Source organism: Callithrix jacchus, chromosome 1 (assembly GCF_049354715.1).
Source record: "Callithrix jacchus isolate 240 chromosome 1, calJac240_pri, whole genome shotgun sequence".
NCBI lineage: Eukaryota > Metazoa > Chordata > Mammalia > Primates > Cebidae > Callithrix > Callithrix jacchus.
Genome location: NC_133502.1, coordinates 184,331,507 through 184,347,334, shown reverse-complemented (window position 1 = coordinate 184,347,334; position 15,828 = coordinate 184,331,507). Strand labels below are relative to the sequence as shown.

General features: G+C 45.9%; 1 protein-coding gene across 14 annotated transcripts in view; it reads left to right on the top strand.

Annotated features, from left to right (window-relative positions):
- The window catches only part of CAMSAP1 (calmodulin regulated spectrin associated protein 1), a 99,419-nt gene that overhangs the window by 49,963 nt on the left and 33,628 nt on the right, over positions 1-15,828 (top strand). For 9 of the 14 annotated variants that reach the window (XM_078331368.1, XM_035262617.3, XM_035262603.3 and 6 more), the window contains one exon: positions 1,883-2,024. The exons of 2 other annotated variants lie outside the window; for them this stretch is intronic. In XM_078331368.1, the coding sequence (XP_078187494.1) occupies positions 1,883-2,024 (142 nt within the window). Of the gene's footprint in view, positions 1-659; positions 720-1,882; positions 2,025-15,828 lie in introns of all 14 variants that reach the window. 3 more of the 14 variants (XM_035262609.3, XM_035262575.3, XM_035262649.3) reach the window with 1 other exon arrangement.

Genomic DNA, 15,828 nt, shown 5'->3' with positions numbered 1-15,828 from the left:
TCAGTGTCCTTATTGGGCCCTGATTTTCCTTTGAAGTCTGTCCTTGAGATGATAGCAGTGGGAGTAAGCTGGGAGGCAGGGCTTGTTTGAACAGTGGTAGATTCTGCTGCGGAGCTCACAGGTCATTTTGCTTCTCTTGAAATATATTAATAAGAAAGAAGAAGAAAGCATTTTAAATCAATATAGAGCTTTTAACTTTTTGAATCCTGAAGATTGAAGAGCTCAATATTAAATGAGCACTTACGTGATTTAGTCAAGGGCTCCCAGACTTCAGCTGTCCTATAGGAAGTGAGGTTTCACATGAGAATTTTATAAAAACAGAAACATGTTACCAAGAGTGGTGGGTCCCTTAATGTTTTTTGTTAGATAGTTCATAACCCTAACTGTCTGACCACAGTATTGAGTAAATAGGCCAGTGAGGAGAAGTGTGGAAAAGCCTGGTAAAGACGGACAGGTTTAGAGGTTTTACCTCAGCCATTTACAGCCTAGAGGTTCAAAACACCTGATTTGCAAGGCAACTATACAAGTTCCCTGGACTCTTGTAGTTCAGGAATGTTTCACCTGCCCATAAGCCCACCCCATCCATCTTTAATCAAGAAACCATGTGCTTTCCCGCATGCCTGTGGCCACCCCTCACGTGTCTGCTGTCTGTGTGGAAGCCTGGCCTGGCGCATGCTGTGGTGCACTGCATGCTGGAACCCGTGGAGTTTGCACGCGTGGTACAGTATGAGGCGGGTCACGTTTTATAGAGTGTGCCGTGGGCTCCGAGAAACAAGTTAAAGTGTGTGCTGAAACATATTTCATCGACATAAAATAAGCCTTATTGCTAAATTTAAGAGACTGTGTTACAAATGGTTTTTGCTAAGCATCAGTATTGATTATTCTACACGATGTACTTACTGACATACCAACTTGAAATTCTTGATTTTAGACAATTTTTCCTCAAGTTGATTCAGCTGCATGACTCTCAGAAATCAGTCATTTTTGTCGATTGCTGGTTTTCTTCCTCTAGTTTGTATCGTATATTTTCCTCCTGTGGAGAAAATGTGGTTGGCAAGAAATGCCATATTTTAAAGCTGTAATGTGGGTGTTAATGCAGAAAACACTAGTGTACTGCAGGCTGTTTGGCAGTGGGGCTGGGGCTGACCGTCCTGCCCTCGGCGGCCTGTGTGTCTGTGCTCTTGTCAGCTGACTCGCAGTTACGGGGGTAGACCTGAGGGTTTGGTGGAGCGCAGAATGCCACACACGTGGCTTCCTCTAAATGCAGAAGCATGGAAGCCTTGAGCAGATACTTGTCTTCTGGAGCACCTTGCATGGATTTAGTCTCCTGATGCTTCATTGCAGTTAATAGAATGTGGTGGTTGTGCTGTGTTGGCTTCTGAAATTTCTCAGACTAAATATTAAAGCTGTTTTGTACTTTTCATCATGGCTGAGGCTAGTGATGATATTGCTTAGGAAAGTCATAGTAACTTGGGACTTCCAAGCATCAGGATGGTCACCATTTAACTTGTTTCTCGCTAGTGTCTAGTGCTTTCGGTAGCGTAGGTGTGTGTTCTGTCTCCTTTCCTGTGTGTGCCTGCACTAGCAGCAGCCTCTGCCTTCAGGTCAGTTTAGGGGAGACTGGCCCTGGTATTGCTAGCAAGTAGCTGCTGTTACCCAGTGTAGCTGGATAACTACAAGCCCAGCTCCCTGGATCTTGACATATATGTTCCAGGCAAAGTGCATAATCCATATGTTTTTAACTTTTTCTAGATGGTTGCAATTGTTCTCCATGTTGTCTAGTAGGCCTTATGTTAATTCCTGATCTAACAGTGTGCCTGTAACATATATGGTAGTGAAGAGACATCACATGCAGAGACCGTTTTCCTTTTATCAACTACAGGTCCGCTATCGACGAGAGCACCTTTCTGCTAGGCAGTCACCCTACTTCCCGTTGTTGGAGGATTTGATGAGAGACGGCAGTGATGGTGCTGCTCTCTTAGCTGTGATTCACTATTATTGCCCAGAGCAGATGAAACTGGATGGTGAGTGGAGAATGCTTCCCCTAAACAGACCCAAAAAGCTTGAAAGAAGTGTAGTGTACATTGATTCACATAAAAAAAAAAGAACACTGAATCCCTAATATTAATTGGGATATTAGCCTGTAGATGAAAAAATTGGGGGACGATGTGTTCATACTTAACCTGCATTTTATCTGATGATGAAACTGCCCTTTGAAATTAGGTGGGTGTGGTGGTGCACGCCTGTGGTCCCAGCTACTTGGGAGGCTAAGGTGGGAGGATCACTTGAGCCCAGGGTGGGGACAGAGGGAGAGAGAAATTGTACTTGAAAGTATTTGGGTCATGTGTGAAAGTTTTTGTGACTTTACCTATGTTTCAGAATGGGTAGCTTTTGTAAACCCTTCCTCAATTGATTTAAATCATCTAGAACTTAGTTCGAGGATGGGAAAATTAATGCAAAATTGAGTCTGTTTATGAACCATTTATGAACAGCTGCCACATGCTTGGTGCTGGGGATGTTCCGATGACAGCGAATCTTCCTCCAGGTGTTCACAGCCTAACAATGAGGAAAGAGAAAGTGAATGACTGTCACCAGCATGGCAGTGGGTATCTGGACAGGGACGGGGGCGGGGAAGCATGAATTCTGGTTCAGGTTTTGCTAAGCAGCAAAACCTGAACCAGAATTGGCCTCGTATTCTGAAGTAGGCAGATACGAGGCCAAGAGGTGCCCCCAAACTAATATCCCACGTGGGAAACATTTGTGTCAGGCTCTGGGTGGATTGAGCTGACATCGATCTTGTTCCTACTGAGCATAAAAGTGCTAGATAATACGGTTTTTGTAGACAAAACAGTTTCACAAATAGCTGCACTTGAAGAGGCTGGGCAGGATGACTCATGCCTGTAATCCTAGCATTTTGGAAGGCTGAGTTGGGTGCATCACCTGAGGTCAGGAGTTTGAGACCAGCCTGACCAACATGGCGAAACCCTGTCTCTACTTAAAATATAAAAATTAGCCAGGTGTGGTGGCCTGTGCCTATAATCCCAGCTACCTGCGCTCAACTGAGGAGGCTGAGATAAGAGAATTGCTTGAACCCGGGAGACAGACATTGCAGTGAGCCAAGATTGCACCACTGCACTCCAGCCTGGGCAACAGAGCAAGACTCGATCTCCAAAAAAAAAAAAGAAGAGAAAAGAAAGGGAGAGCTTCAGGTACCAGGAGATAGTTTCTGTCATTGAGTGAAAACCATGAGTGGACAGGTAGGTGCCCTGGGGCCTTTTGGGCCTGAGTTTCCATGTTCATTTGGCCCTGGGCCTGTGTGCTGTCAGCAGCTGTGACTGGCACCTTTGGGAAACAGGACTAGGAAACTCCACCTACTGCCCAGGAGCTAACGGAGGAGGCTTGACAGATGCCTTTGGCTCTGGGGATGTGGAGGGGAAGCTCTTTAAGGAGACAGTGCAGCTGTTGGGTACACTATGGGTCGGAGGGAGGTTGAGATGTGTGTTACCCGTACGGCGTGGGAATGCCGGTCGAAAGTCAGTGCAACAAGTAGTCTAGAGGTAGTGAAGCTCACGGAGCCTGGCAGGGCTAAAGCACAACTTGGCTGTGCAGGAATGTTTCCATGAGCCAGAGCATGCTGGCTGCCTGCTGAGGAGAAGAGCCCTTGCTGGAGGACAAACTTGAAAAATCAGAAACCACGCAAGGAAAGCAGGGCACTGCAGCTGATTTGGCACCAAGACATGGGTGAAAGATAATAGGGTGTCTAAAATGATCAAGTACACAAAAAGAGAACTAGACACCTTGAAGAAGGCGGGGGATGGAGTCTTCAGCTGTGCTGCGACTTTCTTCATCCTCCAGGTCTTGTCTTGGCACTGTTTTTGTTTGTTTGAGACAGAGTCTTGCTCTGTTGCCCAGGCTGAAATGCAATGGCGTGATCTTGGCTCACTGCAACCTCCGCCTCCCAGGTTCACGTGATTTTCCCACCTCAGCCTCCTGAGTAGCTGGGATTACAAGTGTGTGCCACCACACCTGGCTAAGTTTTTCGTATTTTTAGTAGAGACAGGGTTTCACCTTGTTGGCCAGGCTGATCTTGAACTCCTGACCTCAGGTGATCCAACTGCTTTGGCCTCCCAGCGTGCTGGGATAACAGGAGTGCCATTGCACCCAGCCATGGCACCTCGTTTTGTGTGTTCATCTCTTCTGTTCTCCGTGCTGAGTTCTGGATGTTTTTTCTTTGTTTTTTGAGACAGAGTCTCACTCACTCTGTCACCCAGGCTGGAGTGTAATGGTGTGATCATGGCTTACTACAGCCTGGACTTCTCAGGCTCAGTTGATTATACCACCTCAGCCTCCTGATTAGCTGGGACTACAAGCACGTACCACCATGCCTGGCTCACTTGTTGTAATTTTTTTGTGTATGTATGTGGAGATGGAGTTTTGCCATGTTGCCCGGGCTGGTCTTGAACTCCTGGGCTCAAGTGATTGGCTTGTTTGGCCTCCCAAAGTGCTGGGATTACATATGTGAGCCACTGCACTTGGCCCTGGGTCTTTCTGACGTCTACTTTCTGGTTCATAAATTTGACTTTTCCTTCATTGTATGTAGCCTGCCCTGTATGTCTGTTGGGGATCTTAAGACAGCGAATTGCTAAGGATAGAGAGTCGTTACCAATTATGATCACATGAACAGCTTACAGGAAGGTGTGACTGTACTGAAGCTCATTGTACCTAAGAGCAGAACATCAAAATGGATTTTAAAAAATGCAGAGTTACAGAGAGAAGTGCACAGAGCCACACTGCTGACTTACATAACAGAAACTGATTGATAAAGCAGATAATTTAGTAAGGCCATAGAGGACTTGAACACAGAATTAACAGGCTTCATCCAGTGTACCAGCCCCTATGGAATGTGCTCACTTAAAGACAGTAAAGACAAGCATAGAAGTTTTTATAAAACGTGTAGTCTATGAAGGCCACAGGTGAAATCGCAACAGATCAATTCTTCACAGTACGGTAAAGTGACAATTCACCTACTAGAAGATGCAGCCTCTTTCCCTGCCTGTGAATTAATGATGGTTAATTTTAGGTGTGAGTTTGACGGGATTGAGAGATGCCTAGGTGACTGGTGAAGCATTATTTCTGGGTCTGTCTGTGAGGGTGTTTCCAAGGGAGATGGGTGTTCGCCAGTGGCTTGAGAAAGAAAGACCTGCCCTCAGCGTGGACGGAAGAGGGGGATTCTCCCTTTCTCCTCTCCCTCCCTTCCTGAGTGGGGCACTTTCTCTCCTCCTGTCCTTGGACATCAGACTTTAGGGTTTTTGGCTTTTAGACTCTGGGACTTGTACCATGGCCTCCTGGGGGGTTTTAGGCCTTTGGCCTTGGCCAAGGGGCTGCACCATCAGCGTTGCTGACTCTGAGGCTTTCAGACTTTGAGCCACGCTGCCACCTTCTCTGATTCTCCAGCTTGCAGACAGCCTGTCTTGAGATTTCTCTTTGTGATCATATGAGCAAATTTCTTTGATTAAATTCCCTCTCGTATGTCCTACTGGTTCTCTCTGTCTGGAGAACACTGACAAATGCACAGTTCCTCTAAAATCTTAAAGATTAAATGCCCGGAAGCCAAAGAAGGTATTTAAATATTTCATGGATCATAGGGGAAAGAATAGTGGGACTTGCTAGTGTGAGTTCAGCAGGGGAGCAGGGGCAGGGATACTGATGCATCCCAGTTACCTGAAGTAGTGTCTGGGACCAGTTGGTGTTGAGTAGGTGTTTGTTATTAGAAAAAGAACATAGAAGTAAACCCAAAGAAAGTTGAAGGAAGGAGAAATGAAGGGCAGTTTTCTGTCCATTTCTGTTAGTCAGAAGACACTCCCAAACAAGGAGAATAAGGAACTGAATTGCAGATGCCATTTTGGATGAAGCTAGGATATATCTGGACTCTGAGCAAGTCCACTAATGGAGAAGTAATAAAAAAAAAAAAGAGCAAAGTGGAGGACAGGTGGCTGTCAAGCTGGGGAAGCAAAGAGGCTCATCCTATAGGCACATTGGTGCCTGGGGGTGGGGGTGGATTCCTTGAAAGTTGGTCTCCAGTGGTGAGAGTGCAGGTTTGTCTTGCTTCTGATGCCTTTTACCTCATGTCCTCAGTACATGGGGAACACTCTGAGGGAAACTGAGCCAGATAGGCTCTAGCCTTAGACTCCAGGTGCAGGAAGAGATGAGGTGACACTGAAATCAGGGCTTTCGTGTAAAATTTTTTATACCCAAAGGTGAGGCCAGTTCTCCTCCCTTTGCATCCTGCCCCAGAAGTCTCCATCTCTCTTGCTTCACTCCACGATGCCAGTCTGTCCCACATGCAACACAGGGAATGATTCTTCTCTGCAGAAATTGGCCTCAGGAAGAAGCCCCACAGTGGCTCACTTTTTACTAGGAGCGGCAGCCAAAGATTGCTGACGTATGAGGAAAGCCACTGACCTGAATGAAAACCTAAATCAACAGACGGTGCAGATGAGCAGGAGAAAGTGTCAGAGGTGAACCAACAAAAGGGCTCCGGGAAACGCTGCCTGCAAGATAGTGGCACCTAAGTATGTACAGAATCATCAGGCTTAGATCAACTCTTGGAGTGCTACAGCTTATTTAGAATTTGTCTAGCAAATTCTGAAGAGGTGACAAAAACCAGTTCTTGGGAAGGAAAGGTTTTTTTTTTTTGCTAAGGTGGGAGATTCACTGAAGTGCTGGAGGACAGAGTTGAAGAAATCTGCCAGAAAGTAGAACCAGAAAGGCAAAGAGATGGGAAATAAGGGGAAAAAGTTAGAAAAATCAGAATCAGTCTAAGAAGAAAGAGAACAGAAAATAGGAGAAAATAACTTAGTCAACACGAAATATAGGAAAATGTCCCAAGTGCATGAGTGGTAAGTAGGAAGGACCCACTGGGTGGCCAGCAGGGTTCCTGAAGAAGGTCCATGGCAAAGCGTACTGTGATGAGCTCCGGAATACCTGGGAAAGAGAAGATCCCCAGACAGGCAGCCCCGATGACACCGGATTCCTCAGCCACAGTCCTGAAAGGAAGATGACTGGACAGGCCTTCCCAGTGCAGGGGAGCGTGTGCAAGCCATCCTGAAGGAGGAGGTGGAGGGAGGCTCAGGCCAAAATGCACAGTGCCAGCCTTTCCACGAATGGGCCAGGAACTTGGGACAAAGGCATAGACCAGGAGGGGGCAGTTGGCCTGCCCGGCTCAGAGGCATGCATGAAATACTGAGCCAAGTATTAAATCCAGGAAGAACAAAGAGTTGTGCAGAGTGTAAGTAGAGATACTGTGTAGCCCATCTGTGGACGATGGTTACATAGTTATAGTGTACAAAGACTCAGTCCATATCCTGCTGTGTGGCCTCTGGGGAGAGAGGCTGGAGAGGCACTCGGAGGACCACCTGCACTGTGGTTGTCTGCTGTGACAGTTGGCTGTAGCCTCTCAGTGATAGGGCAGGGGATGGGGCTGTGTGTTCTCTTACCAAGGCCACAGACGGAAGGAGTGGAATGGGCAGTGATATGGTTTGGCTCTGTGTCCCCACCTAAATCTCTTCTTGAACTATACTCCCATAATTCCCATGTTTTGTGGGAAGGACCCAGTGGGAGATAATTGAATCACGGGGGCAATTTCCCTCATACTGTTGTCATGGTGGTGAATATGTCTCATGAGATTGGATGCCTTGGTAAAGGGAAACCTGTTTCGCTTGGCACTCATTCTCTCTCTTGCTGCTGCCATGTGAGACGTGCCTTTCATCTTCCATCATGATGGGGAGGCCTCCCCACCCATGTGGAACTGTAAGTCCAACCAACCTCTTTTCTTTTGCAAATTTCCCAGTCTCGGTTATGACTTTATACAGCGTGAAAACAGGAAAAATATGGTACATTGGTACTAGTGGAGTGGAGAATTGCTGAAAAGATACCCAGAAATATGGAAGAGACTTTGGAACTGGGTAACAGGCAGAGGTCGGAACAGTTGTGTGGGACTCAGAAGAAGACAGAAGAATGTGGGAAAGTTCGGAACTTGTAGAGACTTTTGAATGGCTTTGCCCAAAATGCTGATAGCGATATGGACAATAAAGTCCAGCCTGAGGTGGTCTCAGATGGAGGCGAGAAACTTGTTGGGAACTGAAGCAAAGGTGACTCTTGTTATGTTTTAACAAAGAGACTGGTGGCATTTTGTTCCTGCCCTAGAGATATGTGGATCTTTTAATTTGAGAGAGATGATTTAGGGTATCTGGCAGAAGAAATTTCTAAGCAGCAAAGCATTTAAGAGGTGACTTGGGTGCTGTTAAAGGCATTCAGTTTTATAAGGGAAACAGAGCATAAAAGTTTGGAAAATTTATAGCCTGATAATGTGATAGAAAAGAAAAACCTGGCTGTGTGTGGTATCTCACGCCTGTACCCCAGCATTTTGGGAGACCGAGGTGGGTGGATCACATGAGGTCAGGAGTTTGAGACCAGCTTGGCCAACATGTTGAAACCCCGTCTCTAATAAAAACAGAAAAATTAGCTGGACGTGGTGATAGGCGCCTTGTAATCTCAGCTACTCTGGAGGCTGAGGCAGAAGAATCACTTGAAACAAGAGACGGAAGTTGCAGTGAGCTGAGATTGCACCATTGTACTCCTTCAGCCTGGGCGACAGGAGCGAAACTCTGCCTAAAAAAAAAAAAAAAAAAAGGAAAAAAGAAAAGAAAAGAAAAGAAAAACTCATTTTCTGAGGAGAAATTCAAGCTGGCTGCATAAATTTGCGTAAGTAAGGAGGAGAGGAATGTTACTTTTCCTCAGGACAATGGGGGAAAATGTCTCCAGGGCATGTCAGAAGATGTTTCCAGGGCACCATCATACACCTGAAGGCCTAGGAGAAAATGGTTTCCTGGGCTGGGGCCCTGTGTCTCTGTCCTGTGTGCAGCCTAGGGACTTGGTGCACTGTGTCCCAGCTCCTCTAGTTGTGACTGAAAGGGGCCAATGTAGAACTCAGGCTGTGGCTTCAGAGGGTGCAAGGCCCAAGCCTTGATAGCTTCCGTGTCATGTTGATTCAGTGAGTGTACAGGAGTCAAGAATTGGGGTTTGGGTAGGCTGGGCACGGTGGCTCACTGTAATCCTAGTACTTTGGAAATCCGAGGCAGGTGGACCATGAGGTCAGGAGATTGCGACCACCCTGGCCAACATGGTGAAACCCTGTCTCTACTAAAAATATGAAAAATTAGCTGGGTGTGGTGGTGTGTGCCTATAGTCTCACCTACTTGGGAGATTGAAATGGGAATCTCTTGAACCTAGGAGGTGGAGGTTGTGGTGAGCCGAGGTTGCACCGTTGCACTCCAGCCTGGGCAACAAGAGTGAAACTCTGTCTCAAAAAAAAAAAAGAATTGGGGTTTGGGAACCTCCACCTAGATTTCAGAAGATGTATGGAAACGCCTGGATGCCCGGGCAGAAGTTTACTGCAGGGGTGGGGCACTCATGGAGAACCTCTGCTAGGGCACTGTGGAAGGGAAATGTGGAGTGGGAGCTCCCACACAGAGTCCATATTGGGGCACTGTCTAGTAGTGGAGCTGTGAGAAGAGGGTCACTGTCCTCCAGACCCCAGAATGGTAGATCCACTGACAGCTTGCGCCGTGTGCATGGAAAAGCCACAGGCACTCAATGCCAGCCTATGAAGCAGCCAGGAGGGAGGCTTTACCCTTCAAAGCTATAGGGGCGGAGCTGCCCAAGACCATGGGAACTCACTTCTTGCAACAGCGTGACCTGGATGTGAGACAAGGAGTCAAAGGAGATTTGGAGCTTTAAGATTTGACTGCCCTGTTGGATTTCAGACTTGCCTGGGGCCTGTAGCCTCTTTGTTTTGGCCAATTTCTCCCATTTGGAATGGCTGTATTTCCCAATTACCTGTACCCCCATTATATCTAGGAAGTAACTAACTTGCTTTTGGTTTTACAGGCTCATAGGCAGAAGGGACTTGCCTTGTCTCAGCTGAGACTTTGGACTGTGGACTTTTGAGTTAATGCTGAAATGAGTTAAGACTTCGGGGAACTGTTGGGAAGGCATAATTTTGAAATGTGAGGCCATGAGATTTGGGAGGGGTCAGAGGCAGAATGATGTGGTTTGACTCTGTGTTCCCACCCAAATCTCCTTTTGAATTGTACTTTCATAATTCCCAGGTGCTGTGGGAGGGACTCAGTTGGAGATAATTGAATCATGGGGGTGGTTTTCCCCATATTGTTTTTATGGTAGTGAGTCTCACAAGATCTGATGGTTTGATAAGGGGAAACCCATTTTGCTTGATTTGTGCTCTTTCCTTTTGCCACTGCCATGTGAGACCTGCCTTTCATCTTCCTCCATGATTCTGAGGTCTCAGCCATGTGGAACTGTAAGTCTATTAAACCTCTTTCTTTTGTAATTGCCCAGTCTCAGGTATGTCTTTATCAGCAGTGTGAAAATTGACTAATATAGGCAGAGATCTGTTTCTCTTAAGCTTTTTAAAACAAATACACTTTGGCTTCTTTAAAAAACATTTTTTTTTTTTAATTATCGAGAGGAAGTCTTCCTCTGTTGCCCAGGCTGGAGTGCAGTGGTGTGATCTTGGCTCACTGCAACCTCCGCCACCTGGGTTCAAGAGATTCTTGTGTCTCAGCCTCCCAAGTAGCTGGGACTACAGGTGTGCACCACCACACCCGGCCAATTTTTTAATATTTTTAATAGAGACAGGATTTCACCATGTTGGGCAGGCTGTTCTCGAACTCCTGACCTCAGGTGATCCACCTGTCTCAGCCTCCCGAAGTGCTTGGATTAGAGGCATGAGCCTGACTGGCTTCTTAAAGTCTTTATATGCTTTGTTAAAATAAAAACTTAAAAATTTTGGCATGTAGCCATCAAAAAGAACATGATCATGTATTTTGCAGGAATGTGGATGGAGCTGGAAGCTTTTATCCTTAGCGAATTAACACAGGAACAGAAAACCAAATACTGGGTGTTCTCACTTAATAAGTGGGAGCTAAGGCCAGGCGCAGTGGCTCACACCTGTAATCCTAGCACTGTGGGAGGCCGAGGCAGGAGGATCATCAGAGGTCAGGAGTTCGAGACCAGCCTGGCCAATATCGTGAAACCCCATCTCTACTAAAAACACAAAAATTAGCCAGGTGTGGTGGTGGGGGCCTGTATTCCTAGCTACTCAGGAGGCTGAGGCAGGAGAATTGCTTGAATCTGAGAAGCGGAGGTTGCAGTGAGCTGAGATCACCTCACTGTACTCCAGCCTGGGTGACAGAGTGAGTCTCTGTCTCAAAAGAAAAAAAAAAGTGGGAGCTAAATGATAAGAATTTAAGAACACAAAGGAGACACAAACACCAGGTTCTCCTTGAGGGTGGGGGTGTGGGAGGAGCAGAAAAGATAATTCTTGGGTACTAGACTTAATTCCTGGGTGATGAAATAATCTGTACAACAAACCCTTATGACATGAGGTTACCTATGTAACAAGCCTTCACTTGTACCTCCCAAACCTAAAATAAAAGTTTAAAAAATTTGGCAAATTTGCTGCATACAGTAGCTCATGCTTGTACTTGTACCTCTTTGGGAGGCTGAGGTGGGAGAATCATTTGAGCCCAGAGTTGGAGCCCACTGACAGCTTGACCAGCCTGAACAACATAATGAGACTCCAAGCTAGGAATTGTGATGTGCAACTTTAGTCCCACCTACTTAGGAGGCTGAGGCCATAGCGAGCTGTGATTGTGTCACTGTACTCCAGATGACAGAGTGAGACCTGCTCTCAAAAAAGAGAAAAAGAATTTTGGCAAATTTAACAGTAAAAAATGAATAGATAGAAAAAAATTCGAAGTTTGAGAGAATATGTAAAACTAAAAGCTTATTTATTTTTGGATGGAGTCTCACTCTGTCGCCAGGCTGGAGTGCAGTGGCGCAATCTTGGCTTGCTGCATCCTCTGCCTCCCGGCTTCGAGCAGTTCACTTGCCTCAGCCTCCTGAGTAGCTGGGACTACAGCGTGCCACCAAGCCTGGCTAATTTTTTGTATTTTAGTAGAGACAGGGTTTCACCATGTTGGCCAGGATGATCTCGATCTCCTGACCTTGTGATCCACCTGCCTTGGCATCTCAAAGTTCTGGGATTACAGGCATGAGCCACTGCACCTGGCCAAAAAGCTTATTCTTTTAAGAAATTAATAAAATAGATAATATGAAAAGATTAAGAATGTAGGTATAGCAGCTACTAAAATAAAAATACTGAGAATATTTATGTGCCATATGTGTTTGAAATGTTAAAATGGGCAGTCTTCTTCGAAGCCAAAAGAGGCAGGCAATCTAAGTAGACTCGTAACTACAAAGGAAACTGACTCGGGAGTCAGCAGACCACACCCACCCACAGGGACTGACTTATGTCTGGGGTATTTCACCAGACTCTCAAGGAATTGTCAGCTCCTGTGTTATGTTAAGGGTCCCAGAGAATAGGAAAGGATGGAGTGGCCCTGAAAAGGGAATTGTTTTCTGACACTGAGTAGAGTATGAGAGGAAAATTCTAGGCTGGCTTTCCATGTTAAACGTAGATTGAAAATTGTATGTAAAGTATTAGAAAGCAGAACTTGAACAGATTGTCTATGATCATCTCAGTAGGGGCAGAGAATTATTTGTGGACAGTCACTGCCTGCTTCTGATGGTGGCTCTGGGCCTCATAGGGACTTGATTGGACCTTGAGGCTGTTGACCCCACCTGTGGCAGGCGCAGTTCCCAGTGAAGACCCAGGAGCAGTGGCGCCTTTGTGTCTTGATGGAGCAGGTTCTCAGCCTGGCAGGAGGAAGGAAGCAGGAGCCATAGCCAGGGCTGCCCGTGCCCTTGCCCTGCGCTACAGTGCCCACTCCCTGTGAGCATCCTCATGTCATGTGAGAACTGGGAGGCACTTGGGAGTAAGTACAGCAGAAAAGAGGTGAGGAAAAACCATACACTTTTCTTTTTCTCTTGGGAGACAACTTAAACAGTGTTCTTAGATGCCCAGTCAGTAATGCCCAAACTTGTGATTTCTCCAGATTGTTCTGAATTTTGTTGCCAGTCCAGTAAATACTTTTGTCTTTAGTTATTGACAAGGCAATGCAGAAATTCTCCTGGATTGTGTTATTCTCTCTCTCTCTCAACCATTTGAGAATAACACAGCAAAAGTTGGGAAAGCTAACATCGGCACACAGATCCCTGGCCTGGTCCATCCCCACTCAGCTACCCAGGAGCACCTGCCTGGCCCAGCGTCCCCTTGTAGTTTCCTTTCATCTGGAGTCGTTTCCCAGCTCTTTACCTCCCCTGACCCTTGACGTTTTTGAAGAGTAAGGTCGTGAGTAGTGGCCCTTGATGGGTTTGTCTGGAGTTTCCTTGCGGTGTGTCCTCCAAGCGTGTCACCTTGGGCATGGTACTGGGACATCTCAGTGTTGGTGACTCCAGCTTCGCCCTTGGTGCAGGTGGCATGGGCTAGCCTTCTCCACTTCTAAGCTTGCTGTTTTTGCTTTAGAATGCATTAGTATTTTGTGGGGAGAGGCTTTGGACTGTGAATACCACATTTCTCATGAGACTTTCACCTACGGGTGTCTACACCCACAAGGGCTTCCAGCCTCAGTGCATCTTCCCGTCTCCCCAGCGTTTGCCCCACTTCTTCATTCATGTGTTTGTTTATATCTGGATGGGCTCATGGATCTTGTTTTGTTTAATAGGTCATAATTTATTACTTTCTTTATTTTGTTGCTTAAATTGCCCCAGATTTTAGCTGAGTAGTTTTGAAAAATAAGAAGGTGTGGGGTATGTGCCCTACAAATACCAAGTCTTACTTAACTTTGCATGACCAAAAATAGTGTTTTGGTTCAGGGACAGTCACATGGATCAGATGAATGAACCACATGTAGAACCAAGAAAAGAGATGCTTTGCAGGGAACCTGGCACCTTTGAGGTGGCCTCACTGCCCAGTGGGGAGCCGTGCTGGCAGATAAGAACATGGCGGCATTGACATCTCTTTGGGAAAGTGCTGTAAAACGCCACCCCACCTGAACCAGAAACACCCCTGCCTTGGAGTAAAGATGTGGACCTGAAAAGCAAAATTGAAGAATTTTGAGGAGAATATGTAGGAAAATATTTTTATGGTATTTGTGTAGAGATGGATTGCCAAAATTATAAAAAGCACAAATAATAGAAAAGATGGTTAAATGTAACCATATTAAAATGTAAAACTTTTCTGTGACAAAAGCACATCATAAACAAAACCAAATGATAAACTAGCCATTGAAAATATTTGCAGCACACATGACCTGATGAAGGACTGTCATCCAGTCCTTTTGTAACCACAATACAGAAATAATTCTAGAATCAGTTAGAAAAAGATGCACAGCCCAAGGCAGACGTGAACAGGGTCCACAGGAGAGGACCCTTTATGGCCAGTAACCACGAAAAAAATGAAACCACATCAGTCATCAGAGGCGGGCTCTTTCAGAAGGAGGTGTTCACACCCTTCCACCTGGCAGACAGGGACAGGTCATAATGCTCAGGTACAGGTGGGAAGGAACAAGCTCTGGAGGTGATGTGGGAGGGTGCGTGTAGCTCATGGCCCAGCAAGGTCCCCTTTCGGAGGATGCCTGGGCAACACTGTCTGTGCACGCACAGAGAGAGAGCATGTGCAAACTTTGTGATGGGAGCATTTGTCATAATTATGAGAAACCACATAATGGTCAAGATGAGTGACAGAAATCTCTCCTTATCAACATACATCTATTTGGGAACATCATACTGAGTCTTGGGTGGGGGGAACTGCTGTTAAAATAAGATATCGCTTGATACCATTAATGTAAGTTTCGCAAGGCTAAGACAACACTGTTTGTGTTACTTGTGGATGCAGACAGTGTGTAAAATAGGAAGAGTTGGGGGGATTCCCTTTGGAGACGGAGATGACTTGGGCTGTTTTATTTCTAAAAGAAAACAAGATGTGAAACCCATTAGACATTAATATTTCATAGCCAGAACTGTACGGTCGTTAACATCGTTAGCAGTGTAAATGTGTGCAGTTCCTCAGCTTTAACAGGCTTCTTTTGTGAATGAATGCTGCTGAGGTGACTGAGGAGGACAGAATTCATTAACAACTTTGGATGCTGTGGGTCCAGTTTGTACATGCTTCTAAACCCTTGAAAATTGGTTTTTCTGTAGAAATAAAATTTATATAAGAAGTTATTTCTGAAATTACTTTGTTTCACTAGGTATATATTTACAGGCAGAATAAAGTCACTTCTCTCAGAGCTCGTGTCTGAGGACTGCCCCACTCCACACCAGGGTGTCCAGACTTGGGAGTGGCATGCTCTTTGGTCTGTGACTTGTTGCCCATACTGGCGCTTACTCTGTTGAGGGTCCGCAAAGTCATGTGACATGGAAGGTTGCCCTGCTGCAGATGCTCCTAGCCACCAGTCTCCCAGCTCTTCATGGAAGACTTGGGCTCTGCATTGTTACTTGGTCTTTGTGATTAGTCACATTCCTGTGTTATTACTGAGTGGGTGTGGATGAGCCTGATGCTTTACATTTTATTCATTTTCCTCCCCTCTGCCCTTCACACATACGGAAACAACCTTGTGCAGAGGGTTTCCAATGGGCCAAATAAACTTGGCTCCACCTTGACTTGCTACATGCAGCAGGCTCTGCTGGAAGTTGAAGGGTGATGGTTGCTGTTCGTTCTGGAAGCCTACTCTTAAGATCTGAGCGGTTTCTATTATGGTTTCTCGATGTTCACCGTCAATTCAGACTTGAGAGATTTCCTGCAGTTTTTTTCTTGTTTTCTTTTTATACTTAGTGTTACTCATG